Source organism: Clytia hemisphaerica, unplaced genomic scaffold, assembly GCF_902728285.1.
Source record: "Clytia hemisphaerica strain Z4C2 unplaced genomic scaffold, Clytia hemisphaerica genome assembly, whole genome shotgun sequence".
NCBI lineage: Eukaryota > Metazoa > Cnidaria > Hydrozoa > Leptothecata > Clytiidae > Clytia > Clytia hemisphaerica.
Window position 1 is genome coordinate 673,820 of NW_027104138.1, and position 27,432 is coordinate 701,251.

The following is a 27,432-nucleotide window of genomic DNA, read 5'->3' on the forward strand; positions in this document are numbered from 1 at the left end:
TTCAGGAAATCAGAAAATTTTTGGAAATGCGGGAGATGCAGGAGAAAATCCTGAAAGTGTGGGAGAAAATCCTGAAAGTGCGGGAGATTTGACTGAGTTTTTTTCCAGCCAATGTCCTGATTCCGGTTCATATCTGGGAGGGGGTTGTCTAAATCAAGTGGGACGGGTAGGGACGTCTAGTGTGGCCGGAGGTGTCATCACCTGAGTTGATGTTGACGACGGTTCGACCAATAGTGGGGTCGGAGGGGTTGGTATTTCACAAGGGTCCGAGCTTGACGCGTCTGGTAGAGAAGGAGGTACCACCATGGTGACTGTACAGGAGGTTGTCTGCGTATGAGCTGATTGATTGACGAGCGGCGGAGCCGTTGGATGAGGTCGCTGCGAAGGTTGCAAGTGGACAAACTTCTTACTGGTGATGTCTGTGGATGCTGGAAGGAATTGCCGTAGATGGCGTCTGTTACGGCGTGTCACTCTTCCAGTACCATCCACCTTCAAAGAGTAACTGTCATTGCCATGTGTCTCAACAACAGTTCCTGATCGATCCCAACGTTTTGGGTGGTTACCGCTTTGGTTTTGAATATAGCAGCGGTGTCCAGGAGTCAAATTCGGTAGTGCGTGTGCATGCTCGTTCCTCTTCTCTGCGGAGTGGTGGAAGCGTTCCCGAAGTGCCTCTTCTTTCTTGGCCCATGTGTCTCGCCACAAGGGTCGGACATTAGGGTTGGTAAACTTGTCCAGGCGACTGGCGAAGGTAAATACATCTCTGATAGGTCTTCCGAATACGATTTGGGCTGGAGATAACTCACAATCACGATCAGGGGTGTTGCGAAGTTGCATCATGGCGCGGAGGAAGCGATCAGTAACCTCAGCGCGTCTGTTCGACTGGGGATTGTAGGCCGAGGAAATGCGATGGTTGACGCCCCATTTCTTCAAGAAGGTCTCTGTAGCTTTGGATATGAATTCAGGCAAAATTCCAAGCACTTTTCCCACTGGCCGTTTTTTGATCTAGAAATTGAGTTTCAGCCATGCCAATGGCAATGATATCAAGAATTAAAATGCACTCGGGTAACTTAATGCATGGCCCAAAAATGCATTAATTTTTCCGCCCCAGTTCCAGTCCCACCATAACAAACTATACATTTTTGGAAGCGTATTTGGATGTAGAATACCGTGTTCGGTGTAACTTAAATTCTTTCTCAGCAGAATTTGAGTTTTTTTAAGAAAACGTGATTTTGACGTCATTATTTATGACGTCATAACTTTTTGAAACATCTCAATGTACTTTATCACTGGTCCAAATTTCATAAGTTTTTGATTTATATTTCTCGAGATAGTCAACTTTTTGTATTTATGACGTCATCAATCATGACGTCATAGTAGGTTTTCCTCAGATATCTCTAATTATACTGAGAAAGAATTTAAGTTACACCGAATACGGTATTCTACATCCAAATACGCTTCCAAAAATGTATAGTTTGTTATGGTTTAGGGACTGGAACTGGGGCGGAAAAATTAATGCAATTCTTGGACATGCATTAAGTTACCCGAGCAACAAAAATAAGTACTTTTCTTTCATAACATAAACAAAATTATCGTTTACTAGTAACTATAATAGAATACACTTTAACCATGCATGGATAGGGGCTGCGGCTCCACTTTGAAAGTGGTAGGTGCTAGGGTGATAGGGCCGTAGTTTAGTTTTTGAAAATTAGCCCTTCTAGACTGGTTAAAACAGGTCTTTTTTAAAGCTTACGGCCCCTGATGGACAGAAATGCTTGAAGAACAAAAGAAATGCTTCAAGAACAAAAGAAACAAAGCTTTATTTATTAAAGTAAGATTTCAAAATAAAAAAGGAGCAAACATTGTGGAATGTACTTTCCACTCGATATTATTCTAACAAATCTGGAGTTTTAAAAGTAAATATAAAGGAAAAATTGATCAGAAAATGGGACATATTTCTAGCGGCCTTCTTAGTAAATCAATAAAACGGTTAATAATTCTACTCTACAATAGAATAAAAAGATAAAACTGTAGGTAACAAAAAAAAGAATGGCCCTCTTTTTTCGTAATATTAACAAATGATAAACATCCCAAGAATCTAGAACTAATCAACGTAATCTACTATTAACACGGCGTGTTTTCGATTTGGTTTCATCAGCCCTCAGCCAAGTGTTTTTGATATCCTCGTAATCGATGTCCCCTTGATATTTGCAAACTCGCATGAGTGCCGTCAGATTTTCATTGGTTAATCTTTTCCATAATTTTGTGCAAATGAGTTTCATCAGACTAAATGAACGCTCTACCTCTGCGATAGATGGTGGTATTAAAGCTGCTAGATTCAGCAGCTTAGTGATTTCGGGATGTCGCTCGGCGTAATTTGAACCAATCCATTGTTCTAATGCTACCTCGAAAGAATTATTTTGTTTTTTAGAAAGTAAGTGTTTTTCACTTTCATATTTCTTAATATTCTTTTCGATAGCTAATTTCTTTCGTTTTGATAGTATGTCAGATAAAGTACTAAGCTTCGATTTTTCGCCTTCTAAGTGTGGTTGCTTTGTTTAGAGCTTTTACCTCGTAGTCAATTTGTTTCTTTAAGACAAAATTTTTGTACGCCTCATACTGTGCAGGTAAAGAGGTGGGGTCAAGAATTTTTTCTTCTTCAAATATTGAGTTTCAAAAGTCAATTTAAAATTGAGTTTTCTGGCCGTATAACGGCCATAGAAAAGTGCTTGGAATTTTCACTGGATTCAGGACCACCGTCACTCGAGATTTCAGTTGGCACGCCAAATCGGGAAAAATAGTTACGTAAGCATGCGATGAGGCCCGCTGATCCAGATTGAGGAGAGCCGTGCGGAGCTTTGAATACGTCTGACCATCCTGACAGTCTATCACCGACGACCAGGTAGTGTTGGGCTGCAGAGTCAAAGTAATCGGCATGAATCATCTCAAACGGAGTTGATGGTGGGTTAGAGACAATTGCTGGAAGTGGCGGGTTAGACGGAGCGTTTTTGTTGTAGTCTTGACAGGATCGTCGCACACGTTCAATGTCCTCTGTGATACCAGGCCAAAAGATGATTGTTCTAGCACGGGCACCCATTGTCGATACTCCCTGATGTGCTGAATGGAGAACTGCAAGGGTAGCCGGGCGAAGAGATGGTGGGATAACAGCACGGTCATCGAAAACTACTACACCGTCAGTTAGGTATAAGCTATGCCGGTATCTCCAGTAGGAGGCTACTGTCTCGTTTGAGCGACTTTCTTCTGGAAAACCACACAAGATTGCGTCTACTAGGGCACTCATCCCAGGATCCTGTGAAGTTGCGTTGGCGATTTGGTCCCAGGTCAAGGATATAACCGACTCTGTGTCACGACGAATTGCAGCTGCAATGAATGCTTCAACACGGTCTTCCTCGACTTGATCATGTGCGTTTCCAGAGGGTTTGCGCGATGTGACGTTGGCAGCTAGATTAGTTTTGCCTGGTAGATGGACAATACGGAAATACCATGGCAGGGTACGACGCTTAAGACGTAGCAATCTGGTGTTTGTGATTTCATCGAGACTCGTCTTGTTGGAAAATATCTTAGTCAAGGGTTCATGATCTGTGGCGACGGTTAAATCATTACACCCCATTGTAAAATACTTCGACTGTTCTAAACTCCAAGCAATGGCTAGTCCTTCCCCCTCAATAGCAGCATAGTTCTCCTCGGAAGATTGAAGGAATCGGGAGCCGGCAAGAGTTATGCGCCAGCCATCCTCGCAGCATGACGGAACGATAGCATCACACTCACAATGTTTCTGGAAGAGAAAGTAGCCAATGCCTTTCTTCGACCAATCAGTTCTGACACAGGTTGTTTTATCAAGATCAAAAATTTCAACTCCAGATTTAATGTCGTCAATAATGCATTGTTTTGAAAGTTCAAATGCAGCATCAAGTTCTAGGGTCCAACGAAACTGAAATCTGGGAGACAAAAACCGTCGAAAGGGCTCAAGATGCTTTCTTAGTTGAGCGTAATTTGCCACTTGATTAACAAGACCAAACCAGCTTCTCACATCGGTTGTTGAGGTCGGAGTCGGAAAGTTTTTAATCGAATCAAAATACTTTGGGAGGGGCTCTATGCGGTCCTCTGAAATACGGAAACCAGCAAAGTCAACTGCTCTCTTGGCAAATTGGAACTTTTCAGGGTTTAGGACAACACCAGCCTCTCCCAGAAGAGAGAGGATATCGATTTTTCTTTTCCAGTGCTCCTCAAGGCTTTCGTCATGGAACAAGGTATTATCAACAACTCTTTCTCTCCGTTCGAATTCAGTGAGGAGAGGAATCCCTGTGGGAGACGTTTGTAGCGCCACCGACCAAAGGGTGTGATGAAGGTGGTAAGATGGCGGTCGGCTTCACGGAGGGGTACGCTGTGGAAACCGTTCCAGGCATCTGTCACGGTTTTCCAAGTGTTTCTGGGTACCCGTCGAGCAACGTGGAATGGGGCTTCTGAATTGTGGGTTTCACGTTTGCAGAACTTGTTTAGTGGCGAGAGGTCGACAGTGCGTCTTGGGTTACCATCTGGTTTTCGAGTAACGACTATTCGGTGACACCAATCGACAGGTTCTCCGATGGGAACACGTTCAACCACGCCCAAAGCTTCGTCACGATGCAAATCAGATTCAACAGTCTTTTGCCAGTGCAGGGGTATCGGAGTAGCCTTGTGACATGCGATCGTTTGACATCGCCCTTGATATGAATCTCAACTGGCAGTCCTGTCATTGAAGGAAGAAGCTGATGCGGGCACCTGTTGAAAGTCGAGCTCTTGTAACGATCTAAGAGCCAAGCTTTCATTTTGCTATTGTTCTCAGTGTGCACGGAAAGGGAAACTTGTCTGGCTTATCAGGAACTGGTGTGCGTTTAGGACAATCACAAATGCCACCCTCATCTTTGGTGGCACCGCAAATCATACCAGAACTCACAGAAGTGTCAATGTTCTGGGTTGAGCTTAGCTCTATATCTTGGAACATACCGATTTGTGGAAAATGTCTATTGAGAATTCCCAAATCTAACATAGTGTCATAAGAAAGGTACAAAGACTTCACATCCTTGCTAACATAAATCATCGATTGACACGAAACCATTTTCCCATTGGGAGATCTTCCTGTCAACTTTGCAAAGAAGGCTCCCTCGATTTTAATTGGTGACTTGTTGGCAGCACTCAATGACAAGGAAACTGGCGACAAGTCAGCCTTTGTAAAGCCAGCATTCAAGAATTGGCTAAGCGACCAAAGATTTGATTGGGCACCAGAGTCTGCCACCGCAGTAACTGATGTAGAAGCGTTTTTTGATGAAAGTTCAAGTTGAATGCGAGGGTGTTCCTTGATGTCGGAGCGTCTCCACTCTCCCTTGTTGAAGATATGATGACCAAGCGGAATCGATCGAACGGTTGATATTTGACCAACTGGGTCACTGTCGGAGGCTATAGCACCGGTCTCAGCATGATCACTGGCTCTTGATTTCTTCCAGCACGACTCACATTTCTTGTGGGGATTTGGGTTCCACCCTTTCGACTTTTTGGTGTAAACGTTGAAAGTATTACCGCAATCTGGGCACTTGGCAGTCTTTGAACGATCTGCACGAGATGAGGATTGGCTACGTCCAAAGGATTGACGGTTTGAACGACGGTAAGATGACAATGCAGATAAGGAAGGTGAATTTGAATTAGCATTACGTGCAATCTCTCTGCTCTCGATAAATGCAATGACTTGAGCAATTGATTTCACCTGAATGTCCTCAGAGCTTAACGTCTCACGACGAATATCACTATCAGCAATGCAGTTAAGCAGGACGTCTGGAATGATCTCATCAGTATAATACACTTCACCTGCCACAGCGTTATTACAATTTCCACAATTAACGTTAAAGTTAACAGTAAATTCACACACTTCAGCTTTTCCTTGCACTTTAGCCGCAAATGTTCGAAATGGCTCATCAGGGTCTTGTCGCATAATACTTAGTTCCGAGCGAAGGACCCCGAGTGCAACTGGTACCACAGCAACGGATTTCAACACTTGTAAAGCCTCGGCTATAGGTTTGGTAGTGAAAGCAGGTTTCGCACGGAGCAATATGTTTCCCAACTGTTCAGTCGTACATTCTAATAATTGCCCTGCGGCGTTATCATCCCGAATTCCAGATCCTGTACGGTAAGTCTCCCAACGACGTTGAAAAGCGTTCCAGTCTTCATTGGTGCAGTTGAGCTGTAGCTTTGGACGGTCAAGTTTTGGGCCTCTTACGGGAGGAGCTGCTGGTTGCGGTACTGCCATGTGTGTGTATGTGTGAGCGTTCAAGATTGCTGCAGCCCCAACTACATCGACATCATCAGTGGCGAACCCACAACCAGGGATTGGGCAATTCAAAACAGTCATGATGCAGTGATAAGAATCAATACATGGATAAAAGTATCATTCAGTTAATTTCTATTTAGTATAACGAATGTATTGATCTAAACGATAAGATAAATATATGTACAGTAACATAACTATGACTCCATTATCGTACACTAGTCTTACCTCTTTTCTTTGTTTGGTTTTTTGCACAATTAGCACAATAATTTTGGGTTTATACTCAGGGGGGGTTTCATGGTTGGTGGATGAGCGGAATCGGCCCTTTTTTCGGACGGGGTGGCAAAAATCTAGACAAAATTATGGAACTTCGGTTCTCCAATCTGTTACTGTTTATCTGTCAAAATGAAAGACTATTCTTTACAATTCTTATGTTCCTAACTACTCTATCTCTGATACTCCCACCAGCAAAAAAAATTGTATTTTCAGATTTGAGAATTAAAAGTATTTCTCTTTTCGAAATATTGTTTGTTTGAAAAAGTTGAGAATTTAAAGGAAAAAATGCATTTTAAGTAGAATTATTATCCATTTATGCAGAGATACAAATTTTCAGGACGCATATGTCCTCGAACATTGGCAACTATGATTCTTTTTCAAGTCAGAAAGCTCTTCTGAATCTTTTAAATCTTGAAAAAAACTTTTGAATCAGAATTCTTTCTACCGGGTGACCCACGAAAAAGTTCGGACCTTTCTCGGCGTCTTGAGGCCGAACAAATGTCCCAAAGTGCTCGGAATTTTGGTATTTAAAAAGTAGATATCCTAATTTAAAATTTGAGCTATCACTTTTTAAATTTAACCAACTAGTTCTCTACTTATGACCTTTTAAACTCAAAATTCACTTTTCGGAAAGTGTAAAAAACACGTAAAAAAGAGGTATTAAATTAATGCAATCAATTAGAAAATCTCTTATAAATTGACTTATTTAACGAGTTTTATGACATTAATAATTATTAAAAACACCTTTTAAAGTAGTTTTTGTTTAAACCAAGACTAGTTTTTATCAAAATTGGCACTTTCAAGGAATTTTCTCAAAAACTGCATATCAAAAACGTCTAAAAATACCTAATTTGATACCCCTTTTTTACCTGTTTTTTACACTTTCCGAAAAGTGAATTTTGAGTTTAAAAGCTCATAACTAGGGAACTTGTGCGTCAAATTTAAAAAGTAATGGCTCGGATTTTAAGTTAGGATATCTACTTTCTAAATAATAAAACTCCAAGCACTTTGGCACATTTGTTCGGCCTCAAGACACCGAGAAACGTCCGAACTTTTTCGTGGGTCACCCGGTATTCTTCCCATCTTCTCCCTGTTTTATGTGATGATCAAATAATTTGGAATTTATCCTGTTTGCAAATTTCTTGTTGTTTTTTAACCACATAACTGGCTTAGCCAATCAGAAGCCTTACCTAATTCAATTCAATTCGGTCTTTCCGTAAAAAACGATTACATTACCGGTAGGTACAAAGAATAAAAATATATAATAAATATCTCCCGACGAAAGGAATTGAAGCATTATCAGCTTTGTCGATAACTATCGAAAAGAATCAGTAGAAAAAAGTTGTATAACTATCAACGATTTATGATAATGTTCCACTCCTTAGTGTTTTTTGCAATTTCTATTGCGTCGTCCCATTCAATATTTAATGTTTTAAGATCATTTTTGACAACACTGAGCCAAGTTGTAGTTGGTTTCCCTCGCGGTCTTTGGTACTTAGTGTTGGCATATTCGAGTGCTTTTTTCATAGGTGTTGAATTATTTGCTCGTAATACAGTTCCAAGCCACTTCAGTCTTCTACTTTTGATACGTTTGCCCCACTTTACTGCGTTGGTCTTTTGATACACTTCGACATTCTTCACGATTTCTGGCCAGCTCACATTTAGCACGAAAGTTCGCAACAATCTTCTTTGGAATGCATCGATGGAATTTTCGGCTTGGCAGGTTGTTAAACTCCACAGCTCGCAGTTATACAGGAATATCGGTTCGATGTAGGTCGTGAATGCTGACATTTTTGTTTGTGTAGTCAACTTTTTATGACAGAACAACGTTTGTAATTTGTTGGCAGCTGAAATCGATATTTCTTTTCTTCTTTTGATGTCTTCTGATGTATCAAGCATACTGCCGAGATATTTGCACTTTTTCCATTCGTTGTTATTTCTTGTGATGGTAAATTGTTCCGTTTTGTCCTGACTTATTACTAGATCTCGTTTTTCTAGTTCTGTTGGAACGGTCTGCTTAAACTTAAACGCGATAGTCTGAAGTTACTTTCCCGATATCGTCAGCATACTCCATTTCAATATCGATTTGTTCTTTTTCTGTGACAATGGCGTAAATGTGGTCTGTTAGATGGTCAGCAGGAATGGATGGTACAGTAGGAAGTGCATCAGGATGGTTGGGTATTTGGTGGTTTTTCAGCGGGTGTAGTGCTTTTGCTAGGTAGTACGTAAATTCGTTAGCACTTACACATTCTCCTTGTGGTGCTTCCGGTGTCAGTTGCGAACTCAGAGCTTAGAGTTTGGTTGCATTTGACACTGAGCGATACATTAAGGAGGACTGCGATAATGTGGAGTTTGTCTGGTGAGATGGTAGATTGCAAGTCATGCAGCAGTTTGTTTCTATTAAGACTGTCGAACGCTTTGCTCATATCAAGAAGTATTAAGTGAACGGCTTCACATTTTGATGTTATGGTCCGTTCAATTACGAGTTTTGCCGCGAAGACGTGCTCGGTTGTGGATCTGTTCGCTCGGTATGCTGCTTGAGAGAGTGGTATTTCTGCGTCAAGTCGGTCTCTGATTCGGTTGATAATGCAAGCTGCAAGGATTTTTCGTAGTGATGAAAGTAGAACGATTGGTCGTAAGTTTGATGGTGGTCCTTTTGCTTTGTTGGGTTTTTGCAGGGGTTTAACTTTAAGGATACCGTACGTGATCTCTTTCGGTATGTTCCCTGTTTCGGCTATGTTGTTATAGATGTTGGCTATCTGTTGGTGGATAGTTTCGGGAGCAAATTTTATCAGTTCAATTGGTATTTCATCACATCCTGGGCTTTTGTTTTGTTTCATTTTCTTAACAGCTTTGTTGATTTCGACTGATGTGAACGGTGCTAGCATAGGTGCTGGTGGTACGATTGTTGGTTGTTCTTTATTTTTGAAGAAAATTCCTTTGAAGTATGTAGCTATTATTTCACTTTGTTCTTTTGGGTCTGCTGTTAGTCCGTTTTCTCCTTTGATAAGAAGCTTTTCAGGTGGTTTTAGGTTTTTGATTTTCTTGACAGCTTGATACATCTTGTTGTTATCATGGAAGTATTCGAGTTCACGGGTAGTTCTGTTCACTTTTTCGTTTTCTTCTAGATTCATGATGGTGTGTATTTCAGCTAGTATGCGATTGCGAAATTGCTTGAGGAAAGTTTCTGCTTGTTTGGTGTTACATGATTTTATTCGGTGTTGAATATTTCGTTGAAGTATCGAAAGTTCTTGAACTTCCAAGTTGACGGGGTTCTTGGATTTTTTAACGAAGCCTATCGTGTTGGTAGCAGCTTGCTTTAAAGTTTTTGCGATATTGTCCCACATAGATTGGTTATCTGCGGACTGATCATTTTCGTTCGCTATTGTCGTCATTATCTCGGATTTATAACTGGTTATGGTTTCTGTATTAATAAATTTTATTACATTGAAGCGTTTCGAAACAATATTTTTGGATTTTTGCTGGTATTTCCATTTGACGATTATTTTTGCGATAACTGGTTTGTGGTCTGACTTGGTGACTTTGGAGATTGTTGCTTTGGAGTCTAGGGTTCTTGTATTGACGTTGTTTCTCACAAGGATGTAGTCTATTTGGTTACGGTACGGGTTTCTTCTGGGACTATTTGTTTTCGAGTCCATAACGTTGCGGGTTATATGGATAGGTGACTCCCAGGTGGTAGGGTGGATTGGTTTGTGTTTGAAGAAAGTATTTGTAATTCTGAGGTTATAAAGCATACAGAATTCGATCAGCTTTTCTCCATTAATGTTTATGTCACTTTTAGCGTATTTACCAACTATTTCGTTTGGGTAGGTGTTAGGTACCGCTCTGGTTTTAGCATTGAAATCACCTCCTATCCTATTATGAGGGCTTCTCTCGCTTTGAAAGTTTTGGTGACGGATGATAGTTTCTCGTAGAAGTTACGGGTCAGTTCAGGTTTTTTGGTGGTGGATTCGAGTGTGGGCGCGTAAGCACTGACGATGTTGGTAACAGAGTTGGTGTTGGTTTTTAATGTCATTGTGCATATTCTTTCTGAGATCGGATTGAATGAAGCTCTTGAGTCGGGTTTTACAATAATGGCCTGCTATCGATTTGTTCTTATGTCCAGAGTAGTAAAGATGTAATGATTTTCCGGATGACGATGTTATTTTGATCATGCCTGTGTTCTGCATGTGTGTTTCTTGTACCATCATCGCTGTCAGGTTGTGGTGATAAAAATCGTCAGCAAGGCTCATTTGTTTCGTCTTGTTTAATAGTCCTTGACAATTGAAGGACCTTACCTAAGAGCTGTTTATATTTTCTGATCACTGCTTTGCTTGATCAAATTAGCCAGAAATACTAGGCAAACTTGAAACTCTGTAAAGTGCTCATAACATTATAAATTTTGACCACATTTTCAGGATTTTGATCTTTTGCTAAAACCCCTAAGAAAACAAAATAGCCAATATGAGACTTAAGGTTTTCAATTTGCAAAAAAAAAAGCCTGTGCAAAAGACTACTCCACTTAGTTGACTGCTGAAGATATCTATTTTGGAGCTACAGATATCATGAATAAAATTCATTGGACATCAAAACTAGAAACCCATATATTGAAATTCACCAAGATACTGATCAGATAGTTTTTTTCCTTTTTATCTTTTAGAAATGAAAATTCTCTTGGCACTGTTTATATTTGTTAATCTAATATCGCTGTCATTGCAAATCCCAATCAAAAAAGACCACAATCTTCACACTTTTAAATCGATTTTTCAAAACCTTGGAGCCCATTCATCAACAGGATGTACAATTTGTAAAGGTTTAGTTGAAATCCTTCATGGGGTCGGTTCAACCGGCCTAGGTGAAGGCGAACTGATAGACATTGCAACAAAAATATGTTTAAAAGCAAAGATTGAAGACAATAATGTTTGTAATAGTGTAACAAGAGAGTTTGCAGATGAACTCTGGTATGTCTTAATGGATGCGGCATTGCAACCGGAGAAAGTATGTGGCTGGATATTTGGAGACAGTTGTTTACACTATGTTGATTATTTCCCGTCATGGAATATAACGATACCGCCAAGAACGAGACCAGCTACCAACAGTTGGAAAACGCAGGTTAGTTTGTCCTTCTTTAAAGAGGAGCAAAATTACTTGTGAAATTTGTAGATATTGAATGCAGCAGGGTACAAAATCTAAACAAATGTCACAGGTCAAAACAAAATTAAAAACATGTGGCTGGTATTAATTGTTACTGTAATTTTGTTTGTTTTGACACATGACTTTTGTCCCTTTCATCATAACCTATTGAATTTGATGAACGTTTCAAGGATTGCCTTCGCAGGGGAGGGGTCATAGCTCGTTCATACGGACGGCATGAAACTTTAGGTTCCAAAAACTGCAGTGTTTAATTCTTGACAATGTAAACTATTATACTTTAGAAAGTCACTTGAATCAATTAAAGTCTGTCCAACTTTAGCTGGGAGACCCGCCTACTCTGTTTGTGTGGTTTCAAAGTATAGCATTTAGTTAAAGCGAATAATAATATAGAAATAACAGAGTAGCTGGGTATTTTTGTAGATGCCAAATCTGGTCGCAGAATTCTATTGGCTGTTAAACAATTGTTGAAATCACGTGATATTATTGTTTTGATTGGAAGTGTGCGAATCTGATTGGCTAACCTTATCAACGGCTTTTTTGGCACAAAATTCAAATCAAATGTAAACAAATTCAAACTGGGTCATACCATACTCTCACTGAGTAGCTTCTGATGGGATTTTTGCTTTGTGGTGTAAGTTTGAATAGAGATATGAATCTTCAGACTAGTCTTACCTGTTCAAACTAGAATAATAACATTTTATTTTATCAATCCAACTCTTGGCATACATTTATTTTTTTCTTTTCATAGAAAAGCAATGTCAATCCAAAGAAGATATTACACTTCAGTGACACACACATAGATTTTGATTACCTCCAAGGGAGCAATGCTGTTTGCAATGAACCATTGTGTTGTAGACCGGTCAATGGAAAAGCTGGTTTGTTCTTTTTGTTTGTATCTCTTGGATCTTCAACTTGTATGAACTTGGGCTTTTCCAGAAAAAAACTGTAAGGTTGTTGAGGAGGTCCATTTTCCGCTTCAAGGGGGTAAGGTTTGATATGTGGTGGAATTCCATAGGGAGATACAAAAATCTGTCAAAAATAACTGGAATTCCATGGGTGTAGCATTTTAAATCTTACTAAAACTCAGAATTCCAGGAGGGGTTTAAACCTGAAACTGCCTGGAATTTCAAGGGGTTACCAGAGGCGGATCTGGGATTTTTCTGAGGGGGTTCAAAAATCTCTTTTCAAAAAAATTTTTTCGGAACAAACGTTTTGGGCGTAAACTCTGCACCCGCCCTGTTTGGGCGGTGTCACCTTTTTTCCATTCAACATGGGGGCGTTAATGAGCGCCTGCTCGTCTGCAGTTCCCATGACCTATGAACTCCAAACATAGGCCTCAGCGGGGGATCATTCAAAAAGTATGTACGCTCGAAAATGGCAAATTTTTGACTCTTCCTCCCCCCTTGTACGCTTTATCTATGTGTACCCCCCTTCAGCGTACGTACGCTTTTTAGTACACCCCCCTAACCAAAGTCGAAACTTGTAACTCTTGTAACAGTAGAATATGTAGGTATCCAATCGTATTTATAACAAAGTCTCAAGAAATTAAAAGAATCTATAAGATGAACAAAAATACCAAAGGAGAAATGAAAAATAACAATGAAAAACCATTTTTTGATGTGAAAATATTTCTCTCAAAAAAAACAATTTAGGCAAAAATTACGAGCGTACGTACTTCTCCTCAAGGACCCCCTCCCCCTCGTACGCTTTTGGGAGTACCCCCCCCCTCTCGAGCGTACGTACTTTTTGAATGGTCCCATGCGTTAAAAGGAGGGCGGTAGGCCAATTTTTTTTGACCCGGCTTGAACAGCCAGAGGCTGAACGTGTAATAATCGTTTGTGGTGATATTCATATGTACATTGGGAAATTCCCTAACTGCAATTGCGCACATCTAGTTTCTTCTTTTCAATCTTATCACACAAAACGTTCATAAAACGGAGATATAGTTAGGGGAGTTTCTAAACATCGACCAGAAATTGCGACCACGACCAGCGACCACGACCGGCGACCAGATAAATTTGGGTTATCGAGTTTTTTCTCTTTCTCCACCGTAGAGTCTTTCTCTTATGATCATTTATTTATCGAATTGAAGAGCAAAGCTTACCCCTGTCTCACCTACAGGCCACGTGCAAAACGTGTAGAGTAGCCATTTCAACGCTCTTGGAGCTTGAATAGAGTGTCAATTTCTATCCTTTTGTATTTTCGGCACCAAATTAATTAGTGGCAAAATTTGTGCTGGAATTTATTTAGAAAGCTTTATATTTGATCATCAGATCATTATTTCGTCAAAATAAGTCATTTTGACAATGTAAGGACAATAGAATAATTGATGAGATTGATATCTCTAAAACTGGCCTTCCCAGCTTTTTCCTACTGACAATTTCTATCTATTCATACTAAAGGCATCTCATTCGGTACAATTAAAATATTTGGTGTCATAAAGTTTACAGGCATCACACTTAATTGCCCTGTCAATATTTTTGTCAAAAAGAATCACTTTGTCTAGAAAATGACTGGTAACGTCAAAAGTCACTTTTAGTATTCTCTAGCTAGAGTAATTCTCAGCCACGTGCTCAGTGGTTCATTTGAAAGTCACATCAGGACTCGATTTGGATGTTCTCTACGGTAGAGAGAGCAGGTAAACTCGATAACCCAAATTTATCTGGTCGCCGGTCGTGGTCGCTGGTCGTGGTCGCCATTTCTGGTCGATGTTTAGAAAACTCCTATAGTTAGTATTATATTTCTTATATTTCTTTGGTTTAACCTTTTATTTTGATAAAACAGACACCCAGAGCATGCTCAGAACTGCTTGTTTGGTGTATATTCTTTTATATATTCATGGTTCTTGCAGAAAATGTTTTTGAGAAAGCCATAGATAAAAGAGCAAATAAATGGTTTTGAAGAAAAGTTTGAAGAAAAAATAAGACAACAATTTATAATATTAAATACTTTACACATTTCAGTTTCATTTCGTGAATATTTAAAAAAACATAGTAAAAAAGTTCGATAATTTATTCTTATAACCATTTTTTTATGGAATTTCTTTGTAGCGAATTAATTGGCTGACAATCAAGCAAAAACTTTTCATGTTGAGTATGTTTACATTATAAAACCTTTAAATTATAAAATAATATTTTGAAAACAGTGATCAAGTTAAAAAATAAAGGAGATTATTTATATAATACATACAAGGGAATACAATATTCTTAAGATGGAAAAATAAAAGATTGCCAAAAAGTGGAGTACACCATGAGTACTGATATAATGTGTTTTATGTGCAAATAGACTCAAGAAATTCTAGCTCTCAAATTAGATGAATAATCTCATAAAAAAGGAAAAAGTACTTTTTACATTCAAAGTAAAAAGTTTGATGTTTTTAAGCATTATTAAAGGTACTAACAGTAATCATCAACAATCTGTAGGAAAGCACTTTTTCAACTTCCACAATTGTATGGAGTGTTGTTTATAATTCTTTTGGTAGAGATTGTTGTTATATATCATTTCATAAATTCTGCATTCAATCGTACTCTTTCATGCTTACTTGTAGGGGGTGGAAGATGCAGGGGCAGTACTCTCAGAGAAAATTCATAAAATGGGGGGTCATTATTAACTGATTTTGGGGTGATTTTCCCAAAAAACCCAAGGAAAATGAAGGTTTGGCACTTTATCAGGAAAATTTCATAAATTGGAGGTCATTACAAAATGCTAATTGGGTGATTTTTTCAAAAAAATTGCAAAATGTCCACCTACAATTAAGCACAAGAGGGTAATTTTTTCAGAGGTCACCAATGTCTCTTTTTGTATAAAAGAACACCACATTTTCATATGATCACGTAAAAATAATCTTAGTTTTGTTTTGCAAGTATAAACTGGTATGAACTCTCTCTTCTTATGACATGACGAAACCAAAAATATTTTCTCGCATCACATTATCTTGAAGCATGCATGAAGGTTCACCTTTCCAGAAATTTCATTTTTCAACCAAATTCAATCAAATTGCTAAAATGTTGTTCCCTAACCTTTCTTCCAGTCTCTGTTATAAAACAAATTTTGTTTTGTTTTTCTATAATAGTTTTCAAAAATAAAGCTAGCTAGCTTTTTTTCCATGTGATATTCATCAATGTCCAATGATGGGAGAAGAATCTCTCGAAACGTAGCAATGTGAAATTCATCAATGTCCAATGATGGGAGAAGAATCTCTCGAAACCAATCGCAAATCTTTTGATCCATATGTAGCTAGGTAAATTTTTCCCCGTGATATTCCTGATGCCCGATGATGGGAGAAGAGCCAAACGTAAATTCGTGATAATATTCAAGACACGATAAACTTCCACCAAATATTCACAAATAAGTCCTTTCCCATAAATAAATTCCAAACTTCATTTATCAAGCAAAATTGATTTAAGGTTTGTTTTTGTTGGTATGAATGCTTTTCCTCAGTCACTCTTCACCACATCAAACAAAAGCAGATGAAAATTCCATCACACAGAGTCTTTGTCAAAATCATCATACATTGATTGATATTGTTGTGTGATTCTCAAATTTACTGATTAAATTGAACCAAAAATGTCCTCAAAAAGATAAGTAATTGCCTGATTATTACCACTTTTCAGGACTTCAATTCCTTTCTTTAAAACACTGCATTGAACGCTTGCAAAGAAGTGAGGTCGTTTGCCGTACGAATGGCTACCCTTCAAATCATTTCAATATTTTGCCGGCGACGACATGCGACTGAAAGTTATTTTTGTAGGAAAATCGTTTACGCTCAAAACGGTCGGTCTCGTATTTTCGAGAAATTTCCTTGAACCACCTCAAATTTGCCATTTCACTGGATGCATTTTCTGAACCAGGTTCAAAATCAAAGATTTTCCTAGCACAGAACACAGCTAGATATTAATCCCGCAAAAAAAAGAAGTCATAACAAAGATTTTTTACAGCGCGGGAAAGCTAGCTACGCCGTACACACATAACCTAAAGATTTTTTAGCGCGGAAAAAGCTAAGTTTGTCGCGCGCACCACGGAATCGCACGCCACATGCATACAACCCCTAGTAAAATAATATCGAGATATGACCAAAAAGAAAAATCAGTTCCGATCAGAAAACTAGATTTCACTTGAAGAAAGGGTCTTTGTTTTTTTCATTTACTAAAAGGGTTGGGGTGGTTCAGCTGAACCATTTGAACCCCCTCAGATCCGCCGCTGGTTACAGCATTTCCAGCCACAGAGGAATAGACCTTCTCAACAGGGGGTATACAGTTTGTTTCTAGAAAAGCCTATTTTTAAGGAAAACATTTTATACATGTATTGACTGAAATCCATGCTTGATGTTATTTAAGAAATTATCATGATTTGTAATGGTTATTGTAATAGTTATCAGACAGTTGTGAGTACAATACAAGAAATAGTTTACGAGTTCCGAGAGGTTCCGAGAGTTTTTCGCATAATATTTTTCGAGCCTTTAGGCAAATATGTGAAAAAATCCTGAAATGAGTAAAATATTTCTGTATTGTACACTAGCTTGCATCTGAGAACTAGTTTATCAGTGACCTAAAAAATGCATTTTTTGTGTCAGAAAAGTTGTAAATTGACGCTACTGCTACGTTGCAACAACATCTTTTCGTCAATTTATATTTTTACATGTAAAATACAAGATATATTGTACTCTTTTTAACCGATCAAATTGCTGATATTTTTTGGATCGCCGATAACGTTTTTTAGCCTTTCGCCCTTCTAAATTTTTGGACCTACCTGGAGGTCCTATAAATTAACCTGTGTTCGTCCGTCCGTCCGTCTGTCCGTCCGTCTGTTACCAACTTTTCTCGGGATTGAATCATAGAAATCTTTTGATTTTTGGTACAAAGGTGCAAAATGGTGGTGGCCAAAATGTGACGGAGCCCAATTTTCGAAAAAAAAATTTTTTGGACAAATTTGGGCCAAAAAACGGCTAAAAAACAGGTTTTTTGGACTTTGTGAAAAATTGGATCATTAATTTTTTCTGATTTTTTGCATGAAAGTAGGGTACCATCATAGGTAAAAGATGGCTCAAGCAGATTTTTGCAAAAAAATTTTGTTGGCTCAAAAAAAGGCATGTTTGTCTATAAGAATCACTTGTAATAAGCATACATCAATGTTCTTAGTCAAATTACTCAATTTTTTTATGATAAAGATGTTTTTTTGGCTCATGAGGGCTTACCTTTGAAGAATATGTGTGTTTAGACAGGAAATTTGGGTTGCTTGGCGTGTTTTCATTAAAAAACTGGCCAAATTCGATATTTTTTTATAAACACATTATCAATTACTTAGGTATTAGCTTTTCTCGAGATTGGCTCTTTCATTCTTTATGATTTATTGCACAAACATGCATAACTATAAACCCTCGAATGTGACGGAGCTCGATTTTCGAGAAAAAAAATTTTGGGGTAAAATTCAGCTAAAAAACAGCCAAAAAAAGGTGTTTTTAAACTTCGTGAAATATTGGATCATTGTTTTTTTCTGATTTTTTGCATGAAAGTAGGTAAAAGATGGCTGAAGCAGATTTTTGTAAAAAATGAATTTTTCAGCTCAAAAAATGCATCTTTATCTATAAGAATCACTATTGATAAGCATGCATCAATGTTCTTAGCCAAATTACTCAATTTTTTGATGAGATAGATGTTTGTTTTTGCTCACAAAGTCTTGAATATGAAAGAATATTTCAAGAGCATGAAATTTTGGTTTCTAAACGGTTTTTTATAAGAAACAAACGACTAATTTTAATAGATCGTCACTATTTGTGTTCTGAATGATTGTTTAATGGTTACTTCACGTAGATATCAATTATTTAATGGTCACGTCACGTATAGATATCAATTATAAATGTGTTAAATGCATAACCAGGTAGGTCCATAAAAGTATAACTTGTTTTTTTGAAATTTGCGGGCATTCAAAAATACATGTTTATTATATCAAAAGGTTTTTGCGCTGCTTCTAATCTTATTTATTTCAATTTCATTTTCATAGGACCCAATGATACTGCTGCACCAAAATGGGGTTTCCCTGGAAACTGTGATGCAAATCCACTACTTGTAAACAATTTATTCAACCACATCGCTCTGGCTCATGAAGATGTGAGGATCTTTCTTCATTATACTTTTATTGCTTCTGTAAATTCTTTGGCCAAATATTTCTTTGTCTCTATCACTCATTTGTTGCCAGATTTTTAAGGATGTTTGCTTTTTCTGATTTTGGCATATAACTCTTGAAAAACCAATTTGGTGAAAGTCAAAAAAAATTGTTTTAGATAACTTTTTTGAAAAACATCAAAATTGTCTTATATGTAATTTTTTCCTCGGAAAATACAAACATTGGTCGATTTTGCTTTAGGTCGTTTTTCTTGCCAAATACAAGAAATGTTTTTTCTCTAATTTTCCTTGGAAAATACAGGAAAATGTTTTTTAATGTTTCATTCATTATAAAAGAAAATATTATTGTTATTTTCCTTGGAAAGTACAAGAAATCGTTTACATAATTGTCATAAAAGTAAAAATTACACTAAATTTCTCAAAAATAACAGCAAGCGAAGCAAGCACTTATTTATCATCGTTCAGAGTCGTGTCGAACTACACATTTTTTATTAGAACAAACTATATAAGAACATAGGGCTTCGATAGCCAAATCATTAAGAAAAAGTTGAGAACATTTTGAGGCTTCTTGGGTTCTAAAACACCCTATTTCTTAGGAAACTGCACGAAAATACTCACTAAATGGTGAAATTATGAACATTCTAAGAACATTTTAGGCTTAAAACTCAAAAAGGCTAAGGACATCCAAAGAATTAAAAAACATTGGATTTTCTTATAAAAAAACGTGTACACTGGGACGACTACTAGTATTTATAAAAATGAGAATTGAGTTGACCTCTTATTTTTACAGGCTGAATATATCTATTGGACAGGAGATGTACCGGCACATAATGTCTGGAACCAATCCAGGGAAGATCAGGTAAGGACAATAGACCTTATCGGAGTTTTTGATTTTTCTAAAACAGCGATGCATTGTGGGATTGTTTCCAAAATTTAACCTTTGATATTTACAAGCTAAAATAATTAATTTGTATACATTCAACATTATTCGGGAGCTTTGTCATCTAAATTCCCACCAGGGCTTTTCTCTGGACCCACTCGAGGGATAGAAGCACCCCAGACCCCCAGCTTATTGGATGCACAGTTCTAATGAGCAGATTAGAAACTCGATCTAAATAGAATATCCCTGAATATCCAGACTAAAAACAAGAGATGAACATTAGTGGTAATAGAATCAATTGTAATCATGATCTGTAGACTTCATACACCAAAAATAAAAAATCGAGACTAAAACAACAGAGCATTCACTAGATACTCATTAACATTAGTTCTAATGTTTGCAATAAGGCGTAGTGGTATAGTGGTTATCATCCTTGACTCCTGCCTGGGAGGCTCGAGTTCGATATCCACCGTGTCTCTAAGATTCACTTAGCAAGTAAATATACCTTCGCCCGGGTCAACCCATGCCATGCCATGGGGAATTGGGTACCATTACTCTGATACAAGAGTGTGGGTAGATTAGAAAGACATTGTGACGTGCCATGGCACTCATAAGGTTCGGCATCACGTGAGTGTTGCTCTCCCAGTGTCGTTTGAGTGTCATGTTATACGCCATGGCTCAGCAGCTCGCGTCTGTCAAGTCACAATGTCTGTCAGCGCCGTGATTCCTACTCCTTCTTGGGTAGGACCCATATCCCGAATGCATTCGGAGGGCTCATATCTATCTATCTATCATCTAATGTGTGCATACTTACACTCTATTTTTTTTTCATTTTAGATCTTCACAATCAAGCAAGCAACCAAGTTGTTAGTACAATATTTTCCTCATAAAAAAGTATTCCCTGCATTGGGAAATCATGAAGGTGCTCCAGTCAACAGGTACGTTGGAAGGGATTAACTTCCTGAAATCATTCCACCAAAAGAATAATGCTAACAGGGGTAAAAAATATTGTTCTCCTGCAATCACGTGGCCTGTACCAAACTTTTCTTTTCTGGCTGAAAGGATAACGCAAAATTCGGTTTGTTAAGTTTAGGAAACATTCTGTGTCTCAGACATTTTTACGCTGATTGTGATTTCTGAATGTCTCTGCGGTTGAGCGTAGCGTTTTTTAGTATTCAATCTAGCTCAACTATATTGACAGTACATTTAACGCATCAATGCAATGGTATCTTTCTTTTTTTTTAAAGAGCACTCCTACGCCAATTCTTCTATCAGATTTTGTCCCAGAAAACTGGGACACAGAATCTTGCTAACAAAAACAAACCGACACACGGCAAGTTTTTTCAAAATATGAAAAACGCCCGTGTGCAGGGTGGTGCAGGCTAGCAATCACAGTACTTCAAGCGATACAATTGGTGTGCACTAGATTAATCCATTTCCATAATGTTCTGAAGAAATTGGAACAATGCATAAAATTGTAGATAATCTAATTTATCCTCAACTAAAGACTCAAGTATAAACCTCGTATTTTACAGCTTCCCTCCACCATACATCACTGGACAACAATCATTGTCATGGTTACTGGACACTTTGGCTGAAGACTGGACCACTTGGCTACCCAAGGACACTGAAGAGACCATCAGAAGGTAATTTATTTATAAGAAAACGGATGAAAATAACAGTAGAAATAACGTAACAGCGACCGTAGCTCAGTGGTAGAGCATCCGGCTACGGTGTGCAAGGTTGTGGGTTCAACCGCCAGCCGGGTCATATCAAATATTTCCAAAATGGTACTTGAGACCTTTCTAGTTGATGCTCAGCTATTTAGAGAACGATCAAGGGTAACTGGAGCAATCCAGGGAGAAAGAATGTGCCCTTCTTTACCTTCGGGTAGATAGCTATCAAAAGAGGAGCCTTCGGTTACCTCCGACTTTGGTCGATTTACTAGACTTACTATTATAACAGGATATTGGTAACCAAACATTATCGTCCCTGCAAGGTTTTACTCTAAGAATAACCTTTTCACATTTACAAAAATGATTTAATTCTGAAGAAGGTTTAATAGAGACTTATTCTTGATATTCATGACGTAATCTTTTATACGGAAACACCCGATAAACACTGGACGTTTGCCACGTTTGAAAACAATGAAACTGGTGGCAAACGCTTGATGTTTTTCGTGAATTTCCGTATAAAAGAATACGTCATGAATATCAAGAATTAACTCACAGATAGCAAAAATCTATAGCGCCAAGAAGTACGGTCAATAGATAGAAATTATGATACTTACCCAGCTGGCACACAACGTTGTTTCAACGTTCATTTAACGTTATATGAACGTTGTGAACGTTAGATAAACGTTGAAATAACGTTGTTTGTCAGTTGGGTAAGCACAGCGCAATGTAACATGCTTGAATTGATTTCTTCATATAGAGGGGGATTCTACACAGTTCTTGTGGAAGAAGGTTTCCGAGTCATCTCTTTGAACATGAATTACGGTAATGAAGGGAACTGGTGGTTATGGATCAATAGCAAGGATCCGGCTGGTCAATTACAATGGTTGGCTGATACACTGTATAAAGCCGAACAGAATAATGAAAAGGTTGGACAATCAAAGTTTTCTTGCCATTCATTGCCACTGAAAGTCATGTGACAAATTTTTCAACCAATAAGATTGAATAATTTCGAGGGTAAAATAAACACTATGGTTTAACTCACTAAAAGATTATGTTTACTGAAAACACATAATTAATCTTTAGTAAGTGTTCTGTTGTACCCCAGTTCTGACGTCATGCCGTGGCGATTTCAGATACTTTGCAGCCTTTAAAATGTTTGAGTTCAAGACTGGGTAGTAATGAACCATCTTAGCTATGTACAAGCCCGGAGGCGGGGGGGTTTACTTGAAGGAAAAGGGGTACAGGGATGTGCCGATAGTCAGGGTACTTTTTTTCACCTCCATGAGTCTCACGTAGGGTCGCAAAACACCAAAAAACAAAAAAAATCAGTCCTTCGTATGGTACCCTTTTGGGGGAATTCAGGAAAATGTGGAATATTTTGAGAAAAAAGGGGACAATTTTGGAATTTCAGTTTCATTCAGGGTCTCTTTTTTTGCAAAATTTTCAAGTACTGGTTTATTTTGAACTTTAAAAACACTTTCTTGATTCAGGTTCACATCCTCGGCCACATTCCACCAAGCGGTACTTTGTTATGGTTCCGCTTCAATTATTACCGCATTGTTGACCGTTTCCATGACACCATTGCTGCTCAATTCTTTGGTCACACTCACCATGACGAATTCTCTTTGTTTTACCATTCTGATGACACTGAAGTGCCAAACAAGTAGAATCAATAAATTCTTTATACTACCAGACGGTTTTTTATAAGAACTCCCAAAACTTTTGAAGCCTTTGGATGTTTTTAAGTGTTTAAAGTTCTAAACCTAAAAGTGTTCTTGAAATATTCTTATTTCCACATTTTTTGAGTATTTTTATGCGATTTCTTGATAAATCAGAATAAACTGGGTGTCTTAGACTTTGCTAAGCCTTAAAATATTCTTAACTTGTTTTTAACATTTTGGGCCTCGAAACCTGGGTGTTGTTAAATATGTACATATTGAATTGCGTCAAATATTTAGAACTTTGTAACTCAAGAAAATGGAGTGGAGAATCCATTGGTTTGTTTTATTGTATCTTTGCATGTCCAGAGGTCAACTGATTCTTGTTCAAGGGGGGTTAGACCTGCTGTCCGGGAGGTTCAAAAGGTGCAATGTCCGGGGGAATGGGTAAATTTCAAAAAAATGATATATCCTCGACCCCCTCCCATATTCAAATTTTTTTCTTGAAAAGCCCAATGCATTGATAGATAGATAGATATGCCCTCCGATGCATCGGAATGGGTCCTACCCACGGTGGAGTAGGAATCACAGCGCAAGCAGACATTGCAACCCTGCAGATGCGAGCTGCCGAGCCATGGTGTATACCACGACACTCGAACTACACGGGAGAACGGATGTCCTCGCAGGTGTAGAACCTCCTGAGTGTCACGGCACACCACAATGTCTGAAATATCTACCCATACTCTTGTATCAGAGTTATGGTACCCAATTCCCCTCACATGGCATGGGTTGACCCGGGCGAAGGAGCATTCACTTGCCAAGTGAATCGTAGTGCCACGGTGGGTATCGAACTCGAGCCTCCTGGACAGAAGTCAAGTACGATAACCACTACACCACTACGCCATGCATTGATATCATTTAATAATCTTTATTTTAGATTCTCTACATACTCTCAACTATTTTTTACTTTTCCACAGTATTGCATACATCGGACCCAGTGTGACCACGTATAACAACATGAACCCTGGTTACAGAACTTATGATGTTGATGGATCTACTACCAATGCAACTTGGGTATTTTTTCTAACTTCTTTAGATGTGTTGAACTATATACAGCTGACACTATATAATTGAATGTTCTACCGGGTGCGCAACAAAAAAAGTTTCTCTTCTTAAAGTTTTCTCGAGGTCTGAAATTTTTAAAAGAACTGTTCTTTTTTCGTTAAAAAGAAGAAAGATAAACTTAAATTTTGATGGGCCATTTATTAAATTCGGTTCTTTAGATCAAAAGTTATGCTCAATTGAATAAAAAAGATGCTTTCTGAAAGTGCTCGAAAATGTTGAAAATCGACCTTTCAAATTTTTTTAGAACTAAAAATTCGTTTTAAAGAGACTTTTTTGTGGCGCATTCGGTCCCATTCATTGTTGTTCTTCAATATTTGATAATATTGAAAGGGGGATGGGGTATAAAAACTCGCTGGGTTGGAAAATCAAACTTGTAGAAACCAGTTTGGCTTTTGGAAAATGTGAAAACGGATTTTATTATCTGCAATATTTATAATTTCTACATATTTCTTTGGACCAAATTTTCCACATTTAGCAGATGATGATTGTCCAGAGATATGAAACTCTGAGTACTACAAAAAATGAAATAATTGTTTTCTTCTTTCAGATGGTTATCTAAAGCAAGCTCCATAGTTCTTTTCTTCTTTCAGATTGTAAAGGTTCTTACGGTTGAACACTATTGAAACACTTTAAACTTGGTGTAATTTCTGTTTCCTTCTTTTCATTTAGAATGTCATCAATCATGACACCTTTTACGCTGAGATACAGAAGACAGATGATACGCATCCACCTGAATGGCTCCACGAGTATAATGCAAAGGTAACAGATTTGAAGAAAATTGAGTTGAAGTGTAATCCCATAAGTAGACCTTTTCATAAATTACGTCACGAACATCATTTGCTTCGTATTCAAAAGATTTCCTTGGTGATCATATCCCTTGAGACATTAAATGATTTTTTATGAATAGAAAGTACTTATGATAAAATCTGCTGGGAGTTAATCGCCATGGCAATAATTTCAAAACGAGGCAAGTGATGTTCGTGACGTAATTTATGAAAATGTCTAATTGTCTAATCGGATTAGTTTTCGCGAGATTTAATTTTGCCAACCAAAATAATGGCAAATTTTTCCAGATTCATTTTTCGTGAATCCGTATTTTGAAGAATTTCGTGTGGATTTAATTTCCCAAATGAGTCAAAAGTCAACTAAAAATGGCCTTGAAAACGATATTTTTTCAAAAACAAATCACAAAATTTGCGAAAACGCTTGTTTAGTCTCGCGAGAGTTTATCCCATTAAGTATAATATTCAGCATAGTGTCCTTTAAAGAAAGATGCAAATTATAAGAGCATTTTAAACTACTCTCTAGCTAAAAGGACAAAATGTTTAAGTTCGAATTACAGAAAGATTCGAATAATAGAAAGATTCGAATAACAGAAAGATTCGAATAACAGAAAGATTCGAATAACAGAAAGATTCGAATAACAGAAAGATTCGAATAACAGAAAGATTCGAATAATACCGGGTGACCCACGAAAAAGTTCGGATGATTTTCGTTGGCTAGGGTCTGAAATAAAAGTAATACAAACTCAATCTTTTTTTAAAAAGATAGAGGATGCTCTAACTTAAACTTTGAGCTATTACTTTTTAAATTTGGTTCAGTGGTTCTTCATTTATGAGCTTTTAAAGTCAAAATTCAATTATCGGAAAGTGCAAAAACACGTCAAAAATGAGGTATCAAATTATAATTGTTTTCTTTATCTTTAACATTTTGTTTTTCGAGTGTGCTGATGTTTTACGACCTCGTTAATTAGTGTTGTAGGTAATTAAAGTTAGTAAAATAATAAATTAACAACAAAGTAGATTTATATAAATTTATTGTAAATATTTTTATCAAAAATATTTTGCAAATAGGCAAAATTTGCCTTCTTTATGAAAATGTCGCGTCTTATGAAAGGACAGAGAGTGTGGGTTTGCCTGGAATATGCTAGAAAGTGTATGGTGGTGGTGGTTCTTTTCTGAACGAATAACTTGTTAATAAATTTTGTGAAAGTAAAGAATCTAAAAAAATTTTTAAATTGAATAAAAATATCTAACAGGCTCTTTTCTAACGATTTAACGACCTTGCTTGATTGATTGATAATGAAACAATTTGATACCTCTTTTTTGACATAATTTCGCTCTTTCCGAAAAGTGAATTTTGACTTTAAAAGCTCATAAGTAGGGAACTTGTGGGTCAAATAGCTAATAGCTCAAACTTTAAGTTAGAATAACTACTTTCTACATATTAAAATTGCAAGCACTTTGAGACATTTGTTCGGCCTCGAGACGCCGAAAACTGTCCGAAATTTTTCGTGGGTCACCCGGTAGAAGTTCCAATTTCTGTTTGTTTTGTAGGAGGCGTATGGCATGAAAGACTTATCTCCTGGCCAATGGCATAGTTTAATACAACGCATGTACAACGATCCTGAACTCTTCCAAATTATGTTCAAGTAATTTTTTTCTTTATAACTATTGGGATGTATTTGGTGTGTTGTTTTTTAAGGCAATTTATTTGATAATGACTTCCAAAATGTTGGATAGAGCAAAGACCAGTGTTTCTTTATCTTTGAAAATGCTTTCGGGTTTTTTCACATTGGTTCTTCTAATCTCGTTTTGGTTGGGCTCACAACTTTGACGGCCATTATGCTTTGATTTCGCTTGACTCGATCAATTTAGTACTCACCGTATACATATTTTCATTTCAAAATGAATAATCAAGTCTTATCTATTTAAAATGGTAGCGTTGCTACGGTAATTTTTTTGCCGGCGGTTGTTCCATTGTGATTTCTACACTGACCTAGTTTTATATTCTATCTTTTGCAGGGCATACCGAAAACAATACAAATATGATACATGTGACACGTTGAAATGCCGACGAAGCTTCTTATGTGGGATGATGGATGGCCCATTCAAAAGTTGTGATTTATCAGCCGAGGAATATGCTATCTTTGAGCGCATCCGTGCACAAGCTAGTACTAATTGTTGAAATCATTTAAACGCTTTTTTCTGTCTGTAATGAAACTACACATTTAAATTCTGTTATGAAGAATTGGAAGATTTTATCAACTTCCATGTGCTGTTCTCTCAGGTCGATCTAAGACATCTTCTGTGTTTTTACAGACTGCAATTCGTATATTTTTCCTTACACCATAAAACTATCAACAAGGTCGACGATTTCTTTAATTTAAATCCATTTCTTTAATTTATGCAAAATTCGATTATATAAATAAGAAAATATATGTATT

General features: G+C 37.5%; 1 protein-coding gene across 1 annotated transcript in view; it reads left to right on the top strand.

Annotated features, from left to right (window-relative positions):
* LOC136813700 (sphingomyelin phosphodiesterase-like) overlaps nt 1–27,232 on the top strand; it is a 29,911-nt gene extending 2,679 nt beyond the window's left edge. Inside the window, exons 2-13 of the mRNA XM_067070200.1 lie at nt 11,253–11,704; nt 12,495–12,621; nt 18,746–18,852; nt 19,658–19,726; nt 20,585–20,685; nt 21,283–21,393; nt 22,181–22,349; nt 22,914–23,086; nt 24,059–24,155; nt 24,876–24,965; nt 26,543–26,637; nt 27,011–27,232. Of these exons, the coding sequence (XP_066926301.1) occupies nt 11,255–11,704; nt 12,495–12,621; nt 18,746–18,852; nt 19,658–19,726; nt 20,585–20,685; nt 21,283–21,393; nt 22,181–22,349; nt 22,914–23,086; nt 24,059–24,155; nt 24,876–24,965; nt 26,543–26,637; nt 27,011–27,173 (1,752 nt within the window). The 5' untranslated portion in view covers nt 11,253–11,254 and the 3' untranslated portion in view covers nt 27,174–27,232. The remainder of the gene's footprint in view (nt 1–11,252; nt 11,705–12,494; nt 12,622–18,745; nt 18,853–19,657; nt 19,727–20,584; nt 20,686–21,282; nt 21,394–22,180; nt 22,350–22,913; nt 23,087–24,058; nt 24,156–24,875; nt 24,966–26,542; nt 26,638–27,010) is intronic.
* Nucleotides 27,233–27,432: the final 200 nt, after the last annotated feature.